This window comes from Coregonus clupeaformis, chromosome 31 (assembly GCF_020615455.1).
Source record: "Coregonus clupeaformis isolate EN_2021a chromosome 31, ASM2061545v1, whole genome shotgun sequence".
NCBI lineage: Eukaryota > Metazoa > Chordata > Actinopteri > Salmoniformes > Salmonidae > Coregonus > Coregonus clupeaformis.
Window position 1 is genome coordinate 1,822,909 of NC_059222.1, and position 21,101 is coordinate 1,844,009.

Consider the following 21,101-nt stretch of genomic DNA (forward strand, 5'->3'; position numbering starts at 1 on the left):
GACCAAATACTTATTTTCCACCATAATTTGCAAATAAATTCATTAAAAATCCTACAGTGTGATTCTCTGGATGTTTTTTCTCATTTTGTCTGTCATAGTTGACGTGTACCTATGATGAAAATTACAGGCCTCCCTCATCTTTTTAAGTGGGAGAACTTGCACAATTGCTGGCTGACTAAATACTTTTTTTCCCCACTGTATGTGCATCTCTTTTTTTATATACAAACAAAGGCTTTGTGTAAATTGTTTTCTTTTTCTAAGTGTGTATTGGTTGGTTTTTAACATGGTTGAAAACAATTTGTCTGTATCGGACAAATAACTCCCTAGATTCGAAACCAGGCCTTCTTCACTCCATAAAACGGTGTTAGCCCACTGAGCTTAATCCTACGCATTCGCTTGGGGAGCTAATGCAAGTCATGTTACCCATCCTGCGTGTATGGTCCGTTCACCGAACCACCTCTGTTAGACCAGCCAAGCATCCAGACACTGACTGTTCACTAGAGGTAATATTAGATTGGGTGAGTGTTCCTCTATCTTTCTCCTCTTATCATAGCCTAAAAATATCCTCCCTGTTAATGTGTTATTGACCAATGTTTCTGGAGCATCAGTTGTGGTCTAAACTGGATGTTGAGACAGTATTTGTTGTCTAATGAAACAGTGCAGTATAACACCAACATGATACAATGACAGAGATATTTCAAGAGTAATAAGGGTCAAAACCATCACTGAAAGTACACGTCAGTAGCATTGTTTATACCTGGGTCTAACATGTGTCCTTTGTCCTGATCTTATCCACATTCTGATTGTACCCATATTGTAGCCGTTGTGTCTACACGTCGTAGTAAAATGTGTCTCTTATCCGTCCTCTGTGTCCGCATTGTGGCCAGATATCCTGGTCCCTCCCTGAATGCAAATGATTTGACAGAAATTCTTTCAAATTCATATTTCTTTATTTCAAGATACATATTGATGCCATAAGTCAATGGCGTCACTTGTCAAATGATTTTAGAGGGAGGTATAATGACAATTTAAATGGTTTCACTGTCCAGATCTGTCTACACTTACCCTGCCACAATGTGTGCATGACTACCTCCAGACGTGGTCAGGAAGATCTGATCACAATCAGATCACAATGAGTCTTTCAATAGTCTACACCTGTCTAAAAATGTGGGCACAATCAGAAAGTGTACAAGATCAGGACAAAGGATGCATGTTTGAACCGGGTATAAACGGTTCTAGAGTCCCTACTTGCTTTGGCACAAGCCTAGATTCTGATAAATTGGGGAATAGCAGTAAAATGTCACGGCGGGTAGAGATGAAGAAAGAGAGAGAGGACAGCTTTTTCTTTGAAATGCCCAAGTCACAATCCCACACTCAGCGAAAGAGAGAGACTGCCAAGGGCAGGGAGGGAGGGAGGGAGGGAGGGTGGGAGAGGGAGCACACAGAGAGCCCACTGTTAGAAGGAAGAAAGACTGATTGAGTGTCAATGGACAGCGTAGGTAGATTGCCTGACAAATTGCACAGATAAACCCAGTACAGAAGAAAAGGAGGGATAGAGATAGAGATAACACATATTAGGATAATGAAGTACAGTAAAGTAGGATAGTGTTGTGACTGAAGGAGCAACAGGCGATTGTGATAGCCAGGACAGAGCAGCCAACCCTGGGAAGATGCTGTGAGGACTCAGGACTAGAGCCAAGTGATGGAGGTTGAGAGAGCCAGCAGGCGGACACGATTGGTCAGGTACAGCAATATGGCATCTTTATGATTCATTGAGAAATGTATATAAAATGGTATGTTGAGGACTCTTTATGAAGTCTTTTTTTATTTTACCCAAAAAACAGACCAGTCACATTTAATTCAGTTCAATTTCAAAAGCAGTTCTATGGTTCTTCTTTACTATACAAATGTAAAATACAAACATAAAATGAACCCAAATTAACTTTGTATCAATATTATTAATTAACATATTGATATTTTGGTAACAAGTCACAGTACATAATTAATTGGGGGAAATTAGTAGTTGTAATATCAATAGATAAATCATAAACAGTAGATTAGACAGAAAATACGTATCCTTATTTATTGTATATTCATTTGGTTTACTCAATAGGCTCTCATGATTTGTATGACATTTTCTCAGTAAAGTGATTCACTGGTTGATCTACAGTGATCTTATTGTATTGATATTGTGTTCCAATACATTTACTACTGGTATTATTATAAAGTAAACCATTCTCTGTATGACTTCCCAGTAAAGTCATCTGGGTGTTCAAATGTTATACTGTACTGTACAGTTTGCCTGATATAACCCATTGTTTGTGGTTGAAATTTGAGACATGGGACTGAACTTATTTTGAGCAAGGCTGAATAACACTTGATATGTAAAATGTGTGTTTATCCATAAACGTGTTGTTTGATAGGCTTCAGATTCATACTACACTATGATGCCATCCAAAGCCATTTTTCTCATTACCTGAAATAAGGTAATTATAAAATCTTCATAGGGTAAGAGGGTGGCTCACGTCATCCCTAGTGTGTTACTGTTGAAGATTACGATTTTCTGACTTTGGTGGACTCAACATACAAGTGTCTTCGTTAGTGAGATCTGTGCGTAGATGGAAAGAAACAATTTCCCTACGTGATTTATTCAACATGCTCAGTGTCGACCTTCTCATGATGCTCCAGGCTCCTTGAGTGCTAGGCTACAAAGCCCACTCTGTGTGGTACACAAACACACCATTTGTCTTTGCTAGCGCTCTTTAGCATTTTCCGTTTCTGTTCCCAGAGCGAGCGACCCCCCTAGTTAAGAAGGATATTCTCCAAATATTTCACTACACCCACATGACAATGGCTTCTTGTTGTCTTCTCTTACTCCATGTCTCACTTGTTTGTGGTTGGTTGATAGTTGCGTAGATTAATAATGTTACGATTCGGAATAACTGGGGCTCCCACGACTGCTTTGTGGTGGCACTGTTTCAAATGTTCCTCATGAATCTTCCTCTTTGCTAGATTTTGTTGTGCATAGCTGTATCTATGGAGCTTGCTAGCTAGTAACAGGCTACAGTAAAACAATGACAAAACAACACACACACACACACAAAACTGATGGATTTTCAATGATTTCATCCCTTCCTGCTTCCTTACCTCCAACATGTTACCCCATCCCCCTGTCCACCTTTTTTTTTAATTTTGGGTTTCCCCTTTTTCTGTCTTTCTCAGCTGTGCAGTCTAGTCTGCAGTTTTGTGTTCCCCGTTCCCCTATTATATCTGCCATCTTTGTCTTCTGTGCCAGATTGATTTTCACACACTCCCAGACCCCTCCCTGCTACCATGGCAATGCAGCTGTCACCTGTCACTTTCGCCATGGGACGGCAGGGCCTGTGAGGACTCAGAGAGATGGGGAAAAAGGGGCTGGCAAGTACACTACGGTACCCCCCTCTCAAGGAACAGTTAGCGGAAAACCCTTCGGTTTGGATATGTGTTTGTGACATTTTACATTTTGTACATGGTAGTGAATGACATTGTGATTTTGATGGGATTTAATTGGATGGGAGCGACACACAGCTTGATTTGTACAGTTGTATGCAGGAGTGTATTGGTAATTTTGGTTGGGTCTGGTGAGGCAAGGCCTGTTGAGTACACTCGTTGTTATTGAGGATCAAGTTTAGGTCTTCACATTAAATCGTAAAGAGCCACTGGACACTGTAGACGCAGAAGCCTATTTCACTTCCTCAAAACCCCCAGAATGAATCTAAGATAACTCAAGAAATCTGTAATTAATTTTGATGTTTTTGCGGAATATGTTTTAGTTGCGCAATTTGACATCTAACTAAGATGTTTGGTGCAGTATTTCTCAAGTAAAAAAATGTGCGACGTGTTATATTATGTAAACAGTCAGAGCTGCTGAGCAGGTCTGTCTCACTGTCAATGCTATTGGATAGAGAGCAATCACTGTTATGATTAACTGGATAGAACCCAAATGCAGACAAGTACACCAAGCCAGAGAAGTTTTAACAGGTTTATTATAATGTTCAATAGTCCAGGTTTCCAATAAATGGGGAAGAGCAAGTCCAGGTTACAGGGAGGGTACAGATCCAGGTCAGGGCAGGTGTGGTACCGTAATGTCCTAGTGTCCGTGGTGAGTCCAAAGGAGAGGCCCGATAGTGGAGAGCAGGATGGTGGTGGCAGGAGTGAAGCGGAGGCAGGAGTCAGGTTCCAAATATCTGTGGCACAGGAGAAAAAGTAAATAAACAGTCCAAAAACACAAGAGCGAAAACAGACAGGTTGAGTCGGCAGCGAGACTAACATGGTTGTCTTGACTATGATCTGACGATGAGTGGAAAGTTTGACCGGGTCTTAAAGGCTGAGGTGATTATGGTGAATGAGCTGCAGCTGGAACCCTGACTCCCGCACACCAGACTTCACTCCTGCAATCAAGGACAGACAGAGGGGAGGGGGAGAGCAGAGAGAGAGCTACCTAGCAGCAGTAGGCCTAACAGTACCCCCCTCTACGGACGCCACCTGGCGGCCGACAGGGTTTATCAGGATGTAACCTATGAAACTCACGAACCAGAGCAGGATCCACAATGAAGCTCCTGGGCACCCAGGAACGTTCCTCAGGACCATAACCCTCCCAATCCACCAGGTACTGGAAACCACGACCCCGGCAGCGAACATCCAGAAGTCGCCGGACAGTGTAGACCGGACCCCCACCCACGATCTTGGGCAGAGGAGGGGGACGAGAGGGCGGGCACAAAGGGCTAACCGACACAGGCTTAATCTGGGAAACATGAAAGGTGGAATGAACCCGTAGGGAGGCAGGAAGCTGTAGCTTAACCGCGCAGGGGTTAACAATAGACAGTATCTTGAACGGTCCTATAAAACGAGGCGCCATCTTCTTCGACTCCACCTTCAATGGAAGGTCCCGTGACTTCAGCCATACCTCTTGACCAGGAGAGTAACCGGGAGCCTGGGACCGGTGACGGTTGGCTTGCCTCTGCATGTACGCCGAAGCTCGGGACAGAGCTACCCTGGCCTTCCTCCAGACCTTGCAGCAGCGGCGCATGTGGGACTGCACCGAGGGTACCGCAAGTTCCCTCTCTTGGGAAGGGAACAGGGGAGGTTGATAACCCAGAGCACACAGAAAAGGAGACAAACCAGAGGAAGCGTTAGTCAAGGTGTTATGAGCATATTCCACCCAGGGGAGCATGGAGCTCCATGACCCAGGGTTAGACCCAGTGACACAGCGAAGTGCGGTCTCCATCTCCTGGTTCGCTCTCTCGGCTTGCCCGTTGGTCTGGGGGTGATATCCAGAGGACAGGCTGGATGTAATGCCCAAAGCTTTACAGAAAGCTTTCCACACCTGGGAGACAAACTGGGGACCCCTGTCAGAGACAATATCCGTGGGTAGACCATGAGAGCGGAACACATGTTCAACCAAAATATCAGCCGTCTCTCTGGCAGTGGGCAGTTTAGGTAGGGCCAAAAAATGAGCGAACTTAGAAAAACGATCAATCACCGTAAGAATGACAGTCTTACCAGATGAGAGGGGAAGTCCAGTGACAAAATCCATAGCGATATGCGACCAGGGCCGGCTGGGTATAGGTAGAGGTCGTAGATGACCAGCGCTGGCCTGGGTGGAGTTTTTACTTCGTGCACATACCGTACAAGCAGCAATGAAGGCTCGAGTGTCCGCCTCCATCGTGGCCCACCAGAACTTCCGTCGCACAAAGTCAAGGGTCCGCGAAACTCCAGGGTGACAGGTAAGGGGAGACGAGTGAGCCCACTGAAGTACCTGGGAGCGAGCAGACTCAGGGACAAACATCCGGTTAGGAGGACCCCTCCCAGGGTCAGCTTGATGATGTTGAGCCTGTCTAACAATCCCCTCGATGTCACATGTGATGACTGCAATACTGCAGGTAGGAGGCAAAATGGGTTCAGGGTTACTACCAGTATCAACAGCCGAATGAACACGAGACAGGGCGTCAGGCTTGACGTTGCGTGACCCAGGACGGTAAGACAGAGAAAAATTGAATCTCCCAAAAAATAGTGCCCACCTGGCTTGACGGGGGGTTGAGCTGCTTCGCTGACTGGAGGTAAGCCAGATTCTTATGATCCGTCCAAACGATGAAGGGTTGTTCCGCCCCCTCCAACCAATGTCGCCACTCCTCGAGAGCCAGCTTAACGGCGAGCAGTTCACGATTTCCAACATCATAATTCCTCTCTGCCTGAGAAAGTTTCCTTGAGAGAAAAGCACAGGGATGCAGTTTGTTATCTTCAGGAGAACGTTGTGACAACACTGCACCTACCCCAGTGTCGGATGCATCCACCTCCACGACAAACTGGCGGTCGGGGTCCGGCTGCATCAGAATGGGAGCCGAGGCGAAGCGATGTTTCAGTTCTTCGAACGCTGATTCGGCCCCCTTCATTCCAAGCGAACGGTCGTGAGATGGAGGTGAGAGCGGTGAGTGGCGCCGCAATGCGGCTGTAGTCCTTGATGAACCTCCTATAGAAGTTCGCAAACCCCAGGAATCGTTGAAGTTGTTTGCGGGTAGAGGGAGCTGGCCAGTCCGTGACAGCAGAGATCTTAGCTGGGTCCATCCGCAGCTCCCCCTGAGCTATGATGTAACCCAAAAAAGAGGTCTCAGACACATGAAATTCACATTTCTCCATCTTCACAAACAGTTTGTTCTCCAACAACCTTTGCAACACCTGGCGCACATGCAGTTCATGTTCCTGGGAGGACTCTGAGAAAATCAAGATATCATCCAGATAGACAAAAACAAACCGATTCAACATGTCCCGAAGGACATCATTGACTAGTGCCTGAAAAACAGCAGGGGCATTAGACAACCCAAAAGGCATAACCCGATACTCAAAATGTCCCAAGGGTGTGTTGAAGGCAGTCTTCCATTCATCACCCTTACGAATGCGCACCAGGTGATACGCATTTCGTAGATCCAGTTTCGTAAAGATGGTAGCACCATGAAGGAGGGGAAAAGCAGAATTAATCAAAGGTAGAGAATACTTGTTCTTAATGGTGATGTTGTTAAGTCCACGGTAATCAATACAGGGTCTGAGGGTCTTATCCTTCTTAGCAACAAAAAGAATCCCGCTCCTACAGGTGACGAGGAAGGACGCATAATACCTGCCGCCAAGGAGTCCCGAATGTAGTTCTCCATAGCCTCCGTCTCCGGCCGGGAGAGATTGTACAGGCGACTGCTGGGGAGCGGGGCTCCTGGCTGGAGGTCAATGGCGCAGTCGTAAGGCCGGTGAGGAGGAAGAGAAGTAGCTCTGTGTTTGCAGAAAACGGATGCCAGGTCATGATACACGTCAGGAACAGCAGAAAGATCCATGGACTCCAGTGGAGGTTGAGGCACAGTACTGGCAGGAGTCTGAGCAGAACACAAACAATTCACATGACAAAATGTGCTCCATGAAACAATGCTACCTGTCACCCAATCAATGTGTGGATTGTGTTTTATGAGCCAGGGGATACCAAGGACCAGGGGAGTCTGTGGGCAGTCGATAATATGGAATTGAATGTTCTCCTGATGATTTCCCGACACTCTAAGACAAACAGGAACAGTCTGATGGGTAATGCGGGTCAACAATTGTCCATTTAGACCCTTAGCCTGCAGCGGACAGTCCATAGGAACAGTCTCCAAATCCATTTGTTGAGCCCACTCTCTATCCAAAAAGCTTTACGTCGGCACCAGAGTCAATCAGCGCACTAACAGAGAAATTCTGGGACTGCCACTGGAGGGATGCCTGGAGCAGAATGCGGGGAGAAGAGGAAGAATCCGCTGCTCGGCTCACCAAAACTTCTCCCATAAATGATGAGCCGGCCCCTTTTCCCCGGACGAACTGGGCAGGAAGGAACGAAATGACCAGCTTCTCCACAATACAGGCAGACCCGAGCCTGAATACGACGTGCACGCTCCTCTGAGGACAACCGTGCACGACCCACCTCCATGGCTTCGGGTTCAGTGCTCCTCGTATCGACTCGGGAAGACACGGCTCTCTCCGTAGGGACGATGCAGGGAGGAGTTTGTTGATGACAGACAGGTTGCTTGGAACTAACACTCCTCCCCGGCGGCGCTCCCGAATCCGATTATCCAACCTGATAGTGAGTGAAATAAGATTATCCAGCGTAGGCGATTCATCATATGACACCAATTCATCTTTTAAAGTCTCAGACAAAGCATTGATGAACACTCCTTGTAATGCCTCGTCATTCCAACCACTCACTGCTGCTAAAGTCCGAAACTCCACTGCCATCTCCGCCACACTACGAGCCCCCTGCCGAAGAGAAAACAACCGTTTCGCAGCCTCCTTGCCTCGTACGGGGTGGTCAAAAACCTTCCTCATCTCCGTGGTGAAGGCCACGTAAGCGTTGCAAATGTCCGACTGACTCTCCCAGACCGCGGATCCCCAGGCACGAGCGGAACCGCTAGTAGAGTTGATAAGGTAGGCAATACGGGCTCTTTCTGAGGCGTAGGTGAGGGGCTGTTGTTCAAACACTAACGAGCATTGAGTCAAAAAATCGCCACAGGTTCCCATGTTCCCGTCATAGCGCTCTGGAGCAGGAACAAAAGGCTCTCTGATCTGGGCTGAAGGGGTAGTAAGGACAGACACTTGATTGGTGAGTAATTGAACCTGATTAAGCAGCACCTGACTGTCCTCAGCAATCGTCTTAAACAGGGTATCATGTTGGCCAAGTAGAATGCCCTGATTGGCTATGGCAGTCCAAATTTGAGTGCACTCTGGGGTGGTATCCGAGCTACTGTCTGCTGGGTTCATGTTGGTCAGATCATACTGTTATGATTAACTGGATAGAACCCAAATGCAGACAAGTACACCAAGCCAGAGAAGTTTTAACAGGTTTATTATAATGTTCAATAGTCCAGGTTTCCAATAAATGGGGAAGAGCAAGTCCAGGTTACAGGGAGGGTACAGATCCAGGTCAGGGCAGGTGTGGTACCGTAATGTCCTAGTGTCCGTGGTGAGTCCAAAGGAGAGGCCCGATAGTGGAGAGCAGGATGGTGGTGGCAGGAGTGAAGCGGAGGCAGGAGTCAGGTTCCAAATATCTGTGGCACAGGAGAAAAAGTAAATAAACAGTCCAAAAAACACAAGAGCGAAAACAGACAGGTTGAGTCGGCAGCGAGACTAACATGGTTGTCTTGACTATGATCTGACGATGAGTGGAAAGTTTGACCGGGTCTTAAAGGCTGAGGTGATTATGGTGAATGAGCTGCAGCTGGAACCCTGACTCCCGCACACCAGACTTCACTCCTGCAATCAAGGACAGACAGAGGGGAGGGGTAGAGCAGAGAGAGAGCTACCTAGCAGCAGTAGGCCTAACAATCACAGCAGCTGTTCACCCCATGTTAGTGGGCAATTGGACATCATCAAATGAAAACCCAACCTTCATTTACCCATTGTGACGCATGGATGTTCCAAACTCCGTTTAGACGGGACTGACTCTATGACCAAAACTATCCTATTTACACTTTGTAGTCAACTTTGACACTAGAATAACTGTTACTGACTCATATTGATGCCACATTGGCAGTTTTCAAAGGGATTCATTGCTTTTTAATGCCATTGACTGTAGGTGTTGATTTGTTACTCACCAGTGTTTGTGCTTGGTTTCTTCTGGTTGGTATTGCTGTCAACTGTTCGTAGACAAGCAAGGACAATTTGCTCAACAGCTGTGTAGTACAAGCCATTATGTGTGGTCCTCTGTAGCTCAACTGGTAGAGCACGGCGCTTGTAACGCCAAGGTAGTGGGTTCGATCCCCGGGACCACCCATACACAAAAAAAAAATGTATGCATGCATGACTGTAAGTCGCTTTGGATAAAAGCGTCTGCTAAATGGCATATTATTATTATTATTATGTGCCTCTTGCTGTTATGGTCACAGTTTGCCTTTTTTCATTTAGTAAAGCGATAATGGTTCAGGTCACGCTAAATAAGCCTAACTTAGCTGTACTCCAAAATTGTGGATCAATTGCACAACAGGCTACACAAAGGACTACATAAAGAAGTAGGACTCCTATTGGCCCAGATGCAAGGTCTTGCTTAGAAAGGAGAGCCCCTATTGGTCATCATGTCTATACAAGAAGGCCCACTACAGGTCCCTAATGAGTTTTTGTCCTGATTGATTTCCTGATCGAAGTATTTGTAGATTATTTTAAAAGGTTCAGATCGTCATCACTAGTTTTGAATACCAATCATAAGCTTAATATGAAGATGTAGTCTCCATCTTCTTGTCCCTAGATCCGACAACACTCTACCTTTACTCTTTAACATCAACGTATTATTCTTACATGGCAAATCTTTCATACAGACACTGAGGTGCGTACAAGTATTCATAATGTGTTACTCTCTTCTTACCTCCCTAATCTTCTCTCCTCACCCTCATCTCATCTTTTCTCCTCTTTTCTCTCTCTGTATCTTTCTCACAGAATGGAGGATCAGGACAGAATGAGCCAAGCCTCAAGTGTTGTCACAATCTCCTCTTTCCCTGTCAGAAGCAAGGTTTGTCTCTCCTGTCCTGAACCACCTCTCCCTTTGCTTAGTCTCTGTTTAACAACCTCAATGCTCATTGACGCTACCGAACATCATGAACATCAACGTTTACTGAGGTTATTTTATCAGCATCGTTATCAATGATCCTCTTTCAAACTCTTACAGGACGGTGATGACAGGGTACACACGTTCGGGAAGAGATGTAGGGCAGCTAAGAGAGACCCCAACTGCCCCGTGGTGATCAGGGGTTGGCTCAATAAGAAGGTACTGTTCAGTAAGCATAACGTCCTATATTATGTTTTGATCACTGCGAAGTAGCATTAAACAGGCTTTGTATTGAATGTGGATGTAGGACTTTCAGAAACACTTTATTATAACTCACGAATAAGCCTTTATAAATGCTTGTATATGTTTATTAATGCTTATAACTGCTTCATACATGATTATACATGTCATAAATGCTTATGAATTGTAATGCTTATAATTCTTATAAATGCTTTGTCCCATGTAGGACAGCTCTGGGCTGAAACTGTGGAAAAGAAGATGGTTTGTCCTGTCTAACTACTGTCTGTTCTACTACAAAGGCAAGCAAATAATATTTTATCATGTCGTTGTGTGTGTACCTTACATAAATAGTGCCGTTTTCTCTAGCCTCTCTTTTTCTCTATCCTCTTTCTCTTCTAGATAGTAGAGAAGAATCTGTTTTGGGTAGCATCCCGCTACCTAGCTACAACATTCTATTCTGCACACCGCGAGAGTGCAAGAACAGAAAAAATTCTTTCAAAGTAAGTAACATAAAGTATACATTCCACTTTCCACTATGTTGACTGTATGTTTAGTACATGTATGTGTTTATACTGTGTCTGTGTATACTGTAAAATAATATATTCATATTATATAAGGTGGTGCACAAGGGAATGCGCTCCTACTTCTTCAGTGCAGACACTCAGGAGGACATGCTGGGCTGGGTCAGAGCACTCAGTCAGTCTGCCTGTATGGAATCAGACAACTCCATCAACAGGTAGAGCACTATATCCCATCTCTTCATCTTAGCATTTCCCTAAGTAATAATTATACTAATAATACTAGTAATATTAGGGATTCATAATAATGATACAAAAACGAATAATAATAATAATAATAATAATATAGGGCTCATTAGAAACTTTCTTTAACACATTATTTTATTTTATTTTGTTATAAAGAGGGTTTAATCCAGTCATAATGCTACCATTTTCTCTACTGTTGTATTATCCTCCCTTTTCTGATCCTCTCAGGCGTTGCTCGAGTTATCAGGACTTCATGCAGATAGGTGGCAGCAGTGAGTCTGTTGATCTCCCTCATTCCCCCTCTCTCCGAGATGGTCTCTCCCAAAATGCGGCACACACCAACCGATCACAGAGAGAACCAAATCAGGTCACCGGGGGGAGAATAGAGACACCACATTCCGAACCGAGAGGGAGGCGGAGCATGCAACAAAGGTAGTAGGCAGAAGCAGTGTCTAGACATCTGCCATCTGTCACTGTCTCTGTCACCAAACACATTTAGAAAGTAATACGGTTAATTTGGGTGAATTGTGTAAAGGGGGGTGATGACTTTGGCATTCTGTGCTATTTTCTCTCTTGTGTACTCAGCCCATCGCCCAAAACATCCAGCCCAATAGAGTTTAGCAGCAGAAGGAGAGACCGGACAGACGAGGATCCCCTTCCCTTCCATTCTGGTCTTAACACACCACCAAAGCCCATAGAATTTATTGGGACATGTTCTTTAGCCGCCAGAGGTCAATTGGGGTCGCGACCCCACACACCAGTGGGCCGGGTTGACATTCGCCCCCAGGATGATCCTCCCGTTATGCCAGAGACCCATTACGCCCCTGCGTCTCCCAAGCTGGAGTTTAAGTCCGCCCCCCACACTCCAGGGACTGAGAGATGGCAAACAATCAACAGTGTGAGGAGGAAACAATGAATTATTTGTGTTGTTATTCTATCACAATACTTATAAATGTGTAGATGCTGGGTAAATACTTTTATAATAGAAGGATTCATGAGTATGTGGTGTGTCATTGTGTGTCATCGTGACAAGGTAAAACTAAAACATAGACAGCATAATATAATTAAAGAGGAAGTTAATTAAGGTTGGGATTAAGGTTTGGTTTTTGATTATTTAATTATCTCAATCTTCATGTTGCTTTTCTTCCCTAGCCCACGCCTGTATACTCCTCCCTCCACCATATTTCAAGTGGACGAAAAGCTTTAGGAAAGGTACAGTACCCTGTAAATATACACAGAATGTGCACAACAGAACATAATCTCTGTATACAGTATATAGTATACATCAATAAACAACATACACTGTGTACACAGAAAGTTAATACACAACTTGGATTGAATTGAGATTTTGTGACACTGGCCTACACACAATACCCTATAATGTCAAAGAAGAATCATGTTATTAGAATTGTTTACAAATTAATAAAAAATGAACAGCTTAAATGTCTTGAGTCAATAAGTATTCAAACCCTTTGCTATGGCAAGCCTAAATAAGTTCAGGAGTAAAAATGTGCTTAACAAGTCACATAATAAATTGCATAGACTCACTCTGTGTGCAATAATAGTGTTTAACATGACTTTTGAATGACTACCTCATCTCTGTACCCCTCACATATAATTATATGTAAGGTCTGTTAGTTGAGCAGTGAATTTCAAACACAGATTCAACCACAAAGACCAGGGAGGTTTTCAATGCCTCGCAAAGAAGGGCACCTATTGGTAAATGGGTTTAAAAAAAACAGACATTGAATATCCCTTTGAGCATGGTGAAGTTATTAATTACACTTTGGATGGTGTATCAATACACCCAGTCACTACAAAGATACAGGCGTCTTTCCTAACTCAGTTGCCGGAGAAGAAGGAAACCACTTAGGGATTTCATCATGAGGCCAATGCTGAGTTTAAAACAGTCACAGAGTTTAATGGCTGTGATAGGAGAAAACTGAGGATGGATCAACAACATTGTAGTTACTCCACAATACTGACCAAAATGACAAAGTGAAAAGAAGGCAGCCAGTACAGAATACAATTACTCCAAAACATGCATCCTGGTTGCAATAAGGCACTAAAGTAAAACTGCAAAAAATGTGTCAAAGTAATGAACTTTATGTCCTGAATACAAAGCGTTATGTTTGGGTCAAATCCAACACGTCACAGAGTGCAACTCCTCATATTTCCAAGCAAGGTGGTGTCTGCATCACGTTATGGGTATGCTTGTCATCTGCAAGTACTAGGGAGTTTTTTAGGATCAAAATAAACGGAATAGAGCTAAGCACAGGCAAAATCCTAGAAGAATACATGGTTCAGTCTGCTTTCCAACAGACACTGGGCAACAAATTCACGTTTCAGCAGGACAACAACCTAAAACACAAGGCCAAATATACACTTGAGTTGCTTACCAAGATGACATTGAATGTTCCTGAGTGGCCTAGTTACAGTTTTGACTTAAATCTGATTGAAAATCTATGGTAAAACTTGAAAATGGCTGTCTAGCAATGATCAACAACCAACTTGACAGAGCTTGAATAATTTTTTAAAGAATAATGTGGAAATATTGTACAATCCAGGTGTGTAAAGCTCTTATAGACTTACCCAGAAAGACTCACAGCTGTAATCGCTGCCAAAGGTGATTCTAACATGTATTGACTCAGGGATGTGAATACTCACTGTATGTAAAATGAGATATTTCTGTCTTAAATTAAATGTCTAAAAACATGTTTTCACTTTGTCATTATGGGGTATTGTGTGTAGATGGATAAGATTTGTAAAAATGTTTTATCCATTTTGAATTCAAGTTGTAACACAACAAAATGTGGAATAAGTCAAGGGGTATGAATACTTTCTGAAGGCACTGTATATCTTTTTAATAACATGATCATTTATCATAGTGTATTTATAGGAAGATAATTGTATAACTTACCATCATTATTATCATGTGAACTTTCTATAATAATAAGCCATGTATGTTACTATATATATACAGTGGGGAGAACAAGTATTTGATACACTGCCGATTTTGCAGGTTTTCCTACTTACAAGCATGTAGAGGTCTGTAATTTTTATCATAGGTACACTTCAACTGTGAGAGACGGAATCTAAAACAAAAATCCAGAAAATCACATTGTATGATTTTTAAGTAATTAATTTGCATTTTATTGCATGACATAAGTATTTGATACATCAGAAAAGCAGAACTTAATATTTGGTACAGAAACCTTTGTTTGCAATTACAGAGATCATACGTTTCCTGTAGGTCTTGACCATGCTTGCACACACTGCAGCAGGGATTTTGGCCCACTCCTCCATACAGACCTTCTCCAGATCCTTCAGGTTTCGGGGCTGTCGCTGGGTAATACAGACTTTCAGCTCCCTCCAAAGATGTTCTATTGGGTTCAGGTCTGGAGACTGGCTAGGCCACTCCAGGACCTTGAGATGCTTCTTACGGAGCCACTCCTTAGTTGCCCTGGCTGTGTGTTTCGGGTTGTTGTCATGCTGGAAGACCCAGCCACGACCCATCTTCAATGCTCTTACTGAGGGAAGGAGGTTGTTGGCCAAGATCTCGCGATACATGGCCCCATCCATCCTCCCCTCAATACGGTGCAGTCGTCCTGTCCCCTTTGCAGAAAAGCATCCCCAAAGAATGATGTTCCCACCTCCATGCTTCACGGTTGGGATGGTGTTCTTGGGGTTGTACTCATCCTTCTTCTTCCTCCAAACACGGCGAGTGGAGTTTAGACCAAAAAGCTCTATTTTTGTCTCATCAGACCACATGACCTTCTCCCATTCCTCCTCTGGATCATCCAGATGGTCATTGGCAAACTTCAGACAGGCCTGGACATGCGCTGGCTTGAGCAGGGGAACCTTGCGTGTGCTGCAGGATTTTAATCCATGACGGCGTAGTGTGTTACTAATGGTTTTCTTTGAGAATGTGGTCCCAGCTCTCTTCAGGTCATTGACCAGGTCCTGCCGTGTAGTTATGGGCTGATCCCTCACCTTCCTCATGATCATTGATGCCCCACAAGGTGAGATCTTGCATGGAGCCCCAGACTGAGGGTGATTGACCGGCATCTTGAACTTCTTCCATTTTCTAATAATTGCGCCAACAGTTGTTGCCAACTCACCAAGCTGCTTGCCTATTGTCCTGTAGCACATCCCAGCCTTGTGCAGCTCTACAATTTAATCCCTGATGTCCTTACACAGCTCACTGGTCTTGGCCATTGTGGAGAGGTTGGAGTCTGTTTGATTGAGTGTGTGGACAGGTGTCTTTTATACAGGTAACGAGTTCAAACAGGTGCAGTAAATACAGGTATTGAGTGGAGAACAGGAGCGCTTCTTAAATAAAAACTAACAGGTCTGTGAGAGCCGGAATTCTTACTGGTTGGTAGGTGATCAAATACTTATGTCATGCAATAAAATGCAAATTAATTACTTAAAAATCATACAATGTGATTTTCTGGATTTTTGTTTTAGATTCCATCTCTCACAGTTACAGACCTCTACATGCTTTGTAAGTAGGAAAACCTGCAAAATTGGCAGTGTATCAAATACTTGTTCTCCCCACTGTATATATAGTAACATACATGGCTTATTATAGAAAGTACAGTACCAGTCGAAGTTTGGACACACCTACTCATTCAAGGGTTTTTCTTTATTTTTACTATTTATTACATTGTAGAATAATAGTGAAGACATCAAAACTATGAAATAACACATATGGAATCATGTAGTAAACAAAAAAGTGTTAAACAAAACAAAAATCGAAATATATTTTATGTTTGAGATTCTTCAAATAGACACCCTTTACCTTGATGAGAGCTTTGCACACTCTTGAAATTCTCTCAACCAGCTTCACCTGGAATGCTTTTCCAACAGCCTTGAAGGAGTTCCCACATATGCTGAGCACTTGTTGACTGCCTTTCCTTCAATCTGCGGTCTGACTCATCCCAAACCATCTCAATTGTGTTGAGGTCGGGGGATTGTGGAGGCCAGGTCATCTGATGCAGCACTCCATCACTCTCCTTCTTGGTAAAATAGCCCTTACACAACCAGGTCTCTTCTTCTTATTGATGTCCTAGTAGTGGTTTCTTTGCAGCAATTCGACCATGAAGGCCTGATTCACACAGTCCCATCTGAACAGTTGATCTTGAGATGTGTCTGTTACTTGAACTCTATTTGGGCTGCAATTTCTGAGGCTGGTAACTCTAATGAACTTATCCTCTGCAGCAGAGGAAACTTTGGGTCTTCCATTCCTGTGGGGGTCCTCATGAGTGTCAGTTTCATCATAGAACTTGATGGTTTTTGCGACGGCACTTGAAGAAACTTCTTGAAATGTTCCGTATTGACTGACCTTCATGTGTTAAAGTAATGATGGACTGTCATTTCTCTTTGCTTATTTGAGCTGTTCTTGCCATAATATGGACTTGGCCTTTTACCAAATAGGGCTGTTTTCTGTATACCCCCCTACCTTGTCCCAACACAACTGATTGGCTCAAACACATTAAGAAGGAAAGAAATTCCATAAATTAACTTTTAAGAAGGCACACCTGTTAATTGAAATGCTTTCCAGGTGACTACCTCATGAAGCTGGTTGAGAGAATGCCAAGAGTGTGCAAAGCTGTCATCAAGGCAAAGGGTGGCTATTTGAAGAATCTTAAATATAAAATATATTTTGATTTGTTTAACACTTTTTTTGATTACTACATGATTCCATATGTGTTATTTCATAGTTTTGATGTCTTCACTATTATTCTACAATGTAGAAAATGGTAAAAATTAAGAAAAACCCTTGAATGAGTAGGTGTGTCCAAACTTTTTACTCTTACTGTATATGTATATATAATATATATATATATATATACATATATTTTCTTAATTACGTACTGTATCGTATATATTTTTTGCCCTGTTTCTCTCTTCAGAGCTACTCCACAGGGGGGCAAACAGACTTATTGCCCCCTTTGCCCTCATCATCAAGAGTTCCCCATGCTCCTCACCCCCCACACCTCCACCACCACCACCACCATCACCATCACAGCCATATGTCTGTCTGTCTGCTACCGACACTTATGGTACAACCTGTCTGTCTTTGGTCTGTGTTTGACTAGCTTTTTATGTTGTTATGTCTTAATATTGTGTTTTGTCTGTAGCACTTCATATTACAATATACCATAGACTTGTAACATAGTAACTACACTACTGATAAGTTATTCATATAATGGCATTTGACGTCCACATATTTAAGGAAACACTACTAACACATACTCCTCACAACGTCTGTCTGTTTACAGTTATGTCTGTCTGTTTGTCCATCCTGTTTGTTGTTTAGCTACTGGCGAGTGAGTCCAATAACTGTAAATTGTCTTGTGTAGTGATAGCCTTTGTGTTCTGCATTTGTCACGTTTTTCAATCTCTGTTTTTCAAATACATTGTTTGACATTAATGTGTTTTCTGTTGTTGTTTATTTCATGTAGCTACAGTATTGGCAACGTGAGGCTGTTGAAGCTTCCGTATGTTCAAATCAATGTGATGTTGATGATTATGAAAATAACTGCCTACTACACTATGTTGAGGTCAAAGGTTATATTTCAACACAATTGCTTTTCCGCCAAGTAGAATAATGACAGTAACTATATAAACTCTTTGTTTTTTCATGCGCTATAAAGCATGTATCAACGACTGTAGAGTTCATGGGCAAACTCATATCATAATAATTTAACTTAAAGACATATTTATATATCTTGTCTCAAAAATATTGAGGCGTTTTGTGTAACACTCACTCAAGAAAACTGATTCGAAACACAAACATGTACACACATACAAAAATATTCCTTAGCCCAGGAAGTGTACTGGGGTAAGGAATGTTTTAGGATTTTCAAGTCTCTCAGTCGAGCACCTGATTCCCTTTTTTTCAAGCTGGTCTGGAGCGCGTTTCAGTACACTTTCTTTCTAATGTACACGCATACATTCCATTATTCACAAAGAACTCATTCGTGATACCAGGGGCGATTTGGGATTTCATTTGAGTTATAGAAGGAAGTTTATCAAATTCAGTATGAAAATCAGAGTGGTTAGATCATGAGCTGTCATGAACTCTCTGCTTACAGCCTGCCAAGTCTGAGCTGTTCAAAGACAGAGAGACTCCACCACACATCAGACCTCTTGAGAGTGGAGCAGATGTAAGAGCTTGTATTTGTGCCCTTTAATTAAATGTAGTCCTTATTATCTTATTATCCAATATATCCTTCTTATTGTTTCACTGTTTTCTATCAGATTTGTTTCACTAATTGAACTGTGTTTGATTGTTTAACTGTGTTTTTTTATTCTGTTAGGCTGTGCTGACTAGACTGTGTGGGTGCGACAAGCTTCTCCAGTCTCTTTCTCTAGAGCTGGCCCAGCTACAAGTTGACAAGGTCAGTACCTTCAGCTTACAGTTTCCTTTCAATAGCCTTCACATTGTTGTCATTTTTCTACTAGACAACATTCATGTATAGTGTTGTTCACTCAACACTTCACACAGACTTTGCCTAGACTTTATTTACTGTACAGTCAATGGCTTAATCTGGTGAAATGTTCCATTTGTAGCACCGCAAACTTCAACCTTTGGAAGCTTCTACAATTAAAACATTTTCCCAATCCTTTTCCATCTTACAATGGTGTACATTGTATTGTTCAAACTTTTTCACCCTTCCCATCTCTCCCTCTCTTATAGTACAGTGTCCAGCGCGCCTTAGAGATGACCAGGCTGCAACTGGATGAGTGGAGGAGCGAAGGACTCAAAGGACAGGAAGGAGCGCTCACCCAGAAGGCTTTGCTCCAGGAAGAACTGGTCACTATCCGAGCAAGGATGTGTGACGTCTCATTGGTGCATAACATAGGATCATTAACCATGACTTGCTCTGTCAAAAAGGATACATTCTGCAGTGTAATGGAAGGGACATTGTAACAATGCCAATGGCTCTGTAACTTTTTTTTTTTTTTACTAATTGTTTATGATTGTATGATATATTAGTGTTAAATGAAAAATCGAATTGATATCCATATCAGGAAGACCATATTATGAACCTAAACTTAAATTCTTAACCCCTAATTAAAACATATTTGTTTACTTTTCGGTACAGGAAATGGAGAGATTGTGGAGCCAGTATGAGAGGATGGAGAGTGAGCTGTCTGTGTTCCGCTCACACCTCCAGCACGTCTGTAATTTCGGGATGCCACAGGTATAGACTCCTCAGTTTTATCACACTTCACAGATTATCTTGTGCTCTCACAACATTTATTTTAATACAATGTTCTTGAATTGAATTTAGTACACTGCAACTCATAAAATGTTTCCCATACCTATAATGGTCAGTTTCACGTAAGATATATTCCTAGCAGGGGCAGAACAGGGGCATACAATGGCGCCAGAGGAGATAGCTGCCGTTTTACGGGCTCCTAACCAATTGTGCTATTGTGTGTTTTTTTGCGTTATTTGTAACTTATTTTGTACACAATGTTTCTGCCACCGTCTCTTATGACCGAAAATAGCTTCTGGATATCAGGACAGCGATTACTCACCTTGTACTGGAAGAAGATTTTTTCATTAACGAGTCGGACGCGAAGGATTTACTTCAGACACCCGACAAGGCCCCAAAAAAAGAGACTGAGATATCGGCGACGTAGGTCGGGGTGCCTTTTAAGGATCCGATGGCGAATGGGTAATCTGCCTCTACCATCATTCCTATTAGCCAATGTACAATCATTGGATAACAAAATAGATGAGCTACGATCACGAATATCCTACCAACGGGACATTAAAAACTGTAATATCTTATGTTTCACCGAGTCGTGGCTGAATGACGACATGGATAACATACAGCTGGCGGGATTTACGCTGCATCGGCAAGATAGAACAGCCGCCTCCGGTAAGACAAGGGGTGGCGGTCTGTGTATATTTGTAAACAACAGCTGGTGTACGAAATCTAATATTAAGGAAGTCTCGAGGTTTTGCTCGCCTGAGGTAGAGTATCTCATGATAAGCTGTAGACCACACTATTTACCAAGAGAGTTTTCATCAATATTTTCCGTAGCTGTCTATTTACCACCACAAACCGATGCTGGCACTAAGACCACACTCAAAGAGCTGTATAAGGCCATAAGCAAACAGGAAAACGCTCATCCAGAGGCAGCGCTCCTAGTGGCCGGGGACTTTAATGCAGGGAAACTTACATCCGTTTTACCTCATTTCTACCAGCATGTTAAATGTGCAACCAGAGAAAATAAAAGTCTAGCCACATTTACTCCACACACAGAGACGCGTACAAAGCTCTCCCTCGCCCTCCATTTGGCAAATCTGACCATAAGTATATCCTCCTGATCCCAGCTTACAAGCAAAAACTAAAGCAGGAAGCACCAGTGACTCGGTCAATAAAGAAGTGGTCAGATGATGCAGATGCTAAGCTACAGGACTGTTTTGCCAGCACAGACTGGAATATGTTCAAGGATTCTTCCGATGGCATTGAGGAGTACACCACATC

At 43.0% G+C, this 21,101-nt stretch overlaps 2 protein-coding genes across 4 annotated transcripts in view; both read left to right on the forward strand.

Annotated features, from left to right (window-relative positions):
- Positions 1 to 1,494: 1,494 nt before the first annotated feature.
- Positions 1,495 to 11,225, forward strand: LOC121548103 (pleckstrin homology domain-containing family A member 4-like). The gene is made up of 5 exons (XM_041859484.1): positions 1,495 to 1,743; positions 10,474 to 10,546; positions 10,703 to 10,801; positions 11,049 to 11,125; positions 11,222 to 11,225. The coding sequence occupies exons 1-5, from the start codon at positions 1,703 to 1,705 to the stop codon at positions 11,223 to 11,225; spliced, it is 294 nt and encodes a 97-aa protein (XP_041715418.1). The 5' UTR covers positions 1,495 to 1,702.
- Positions 11,226 to 11,228: 3 nt separating this feature from the next.
- LOC121547191 overlaps positions 11,229 to 21,101 on the forward strand; it is a 34,333-nt gene continuing 24,460 nt past the window's right edge. For 2 of the 3 annotated variants that reach the window (XM_041858329.1, XM_041858330.1), the window contains exons 1-9: positions 11,229 to 11,322; positions 11,440 to 11,558; positions 11,815 to 12,018; positions 12,172 to 12,484; positions 12,739 to 12,798; positions 18,690 to 18,761; positions 18,915 to 18,995; positions 19,295 to 19,447; positions 19,704 to 19,802. In XM_041858329.1, the coding sequence (XP_041714263.1) occupies positions 11,455 to 11,558; positions 11,815 to 12,018; positions 12,172 to 12,484; positions 12,739 to 12,798; positions 18,690 to 18,761; positions 18,915 to 18,995; positions 19,295 to 19,447; positions 19,704 to 19,802 (1,086 nt within the window). In that variant the 5' untranslated portion in view covers positions 11,229 to 11,322; positions 11,440 to 11,454. The remainder of the gene's footprint in view (positions 11,323 to 11,439; positions 11,559 to 11,814; positions 12,019 to 12,171; positions 12,485 to 12,738; positions 12,799 to 18,689; positions 18,762 to 18,914; positions 18,996 to 19,294; positions 19,448 to 19,703; positions 19,803 to 21,101) is intronic. The other variant, XM_041858331.1, reaches the window with a different exon arrangement.

Bases quoted from the DNA above. Each gene is read 5' to 3' on its own strand.
- LOC121548103 (XM_041859484.1), top strand. From the start codon at position 1,703: ATGGAGGTTGAGAGAGCCAGCAGGCGGACACGATTGGTCAG. The intron at 10,547-10,702 runs GTTTGTCTCTCC...AAACTCTTACAG, and splicing joins CTTTCCCTGTCAGAAGCAAG to GACGGTGATGACAGGGTACA. The intron at 10,802-11,048 runs GTACTGTTCAGT...TGTCCCATGTAG, and splicing joins GGGGTTGGCTCAATAAGAAG to GACAGCTCTGGGCTGAAACT.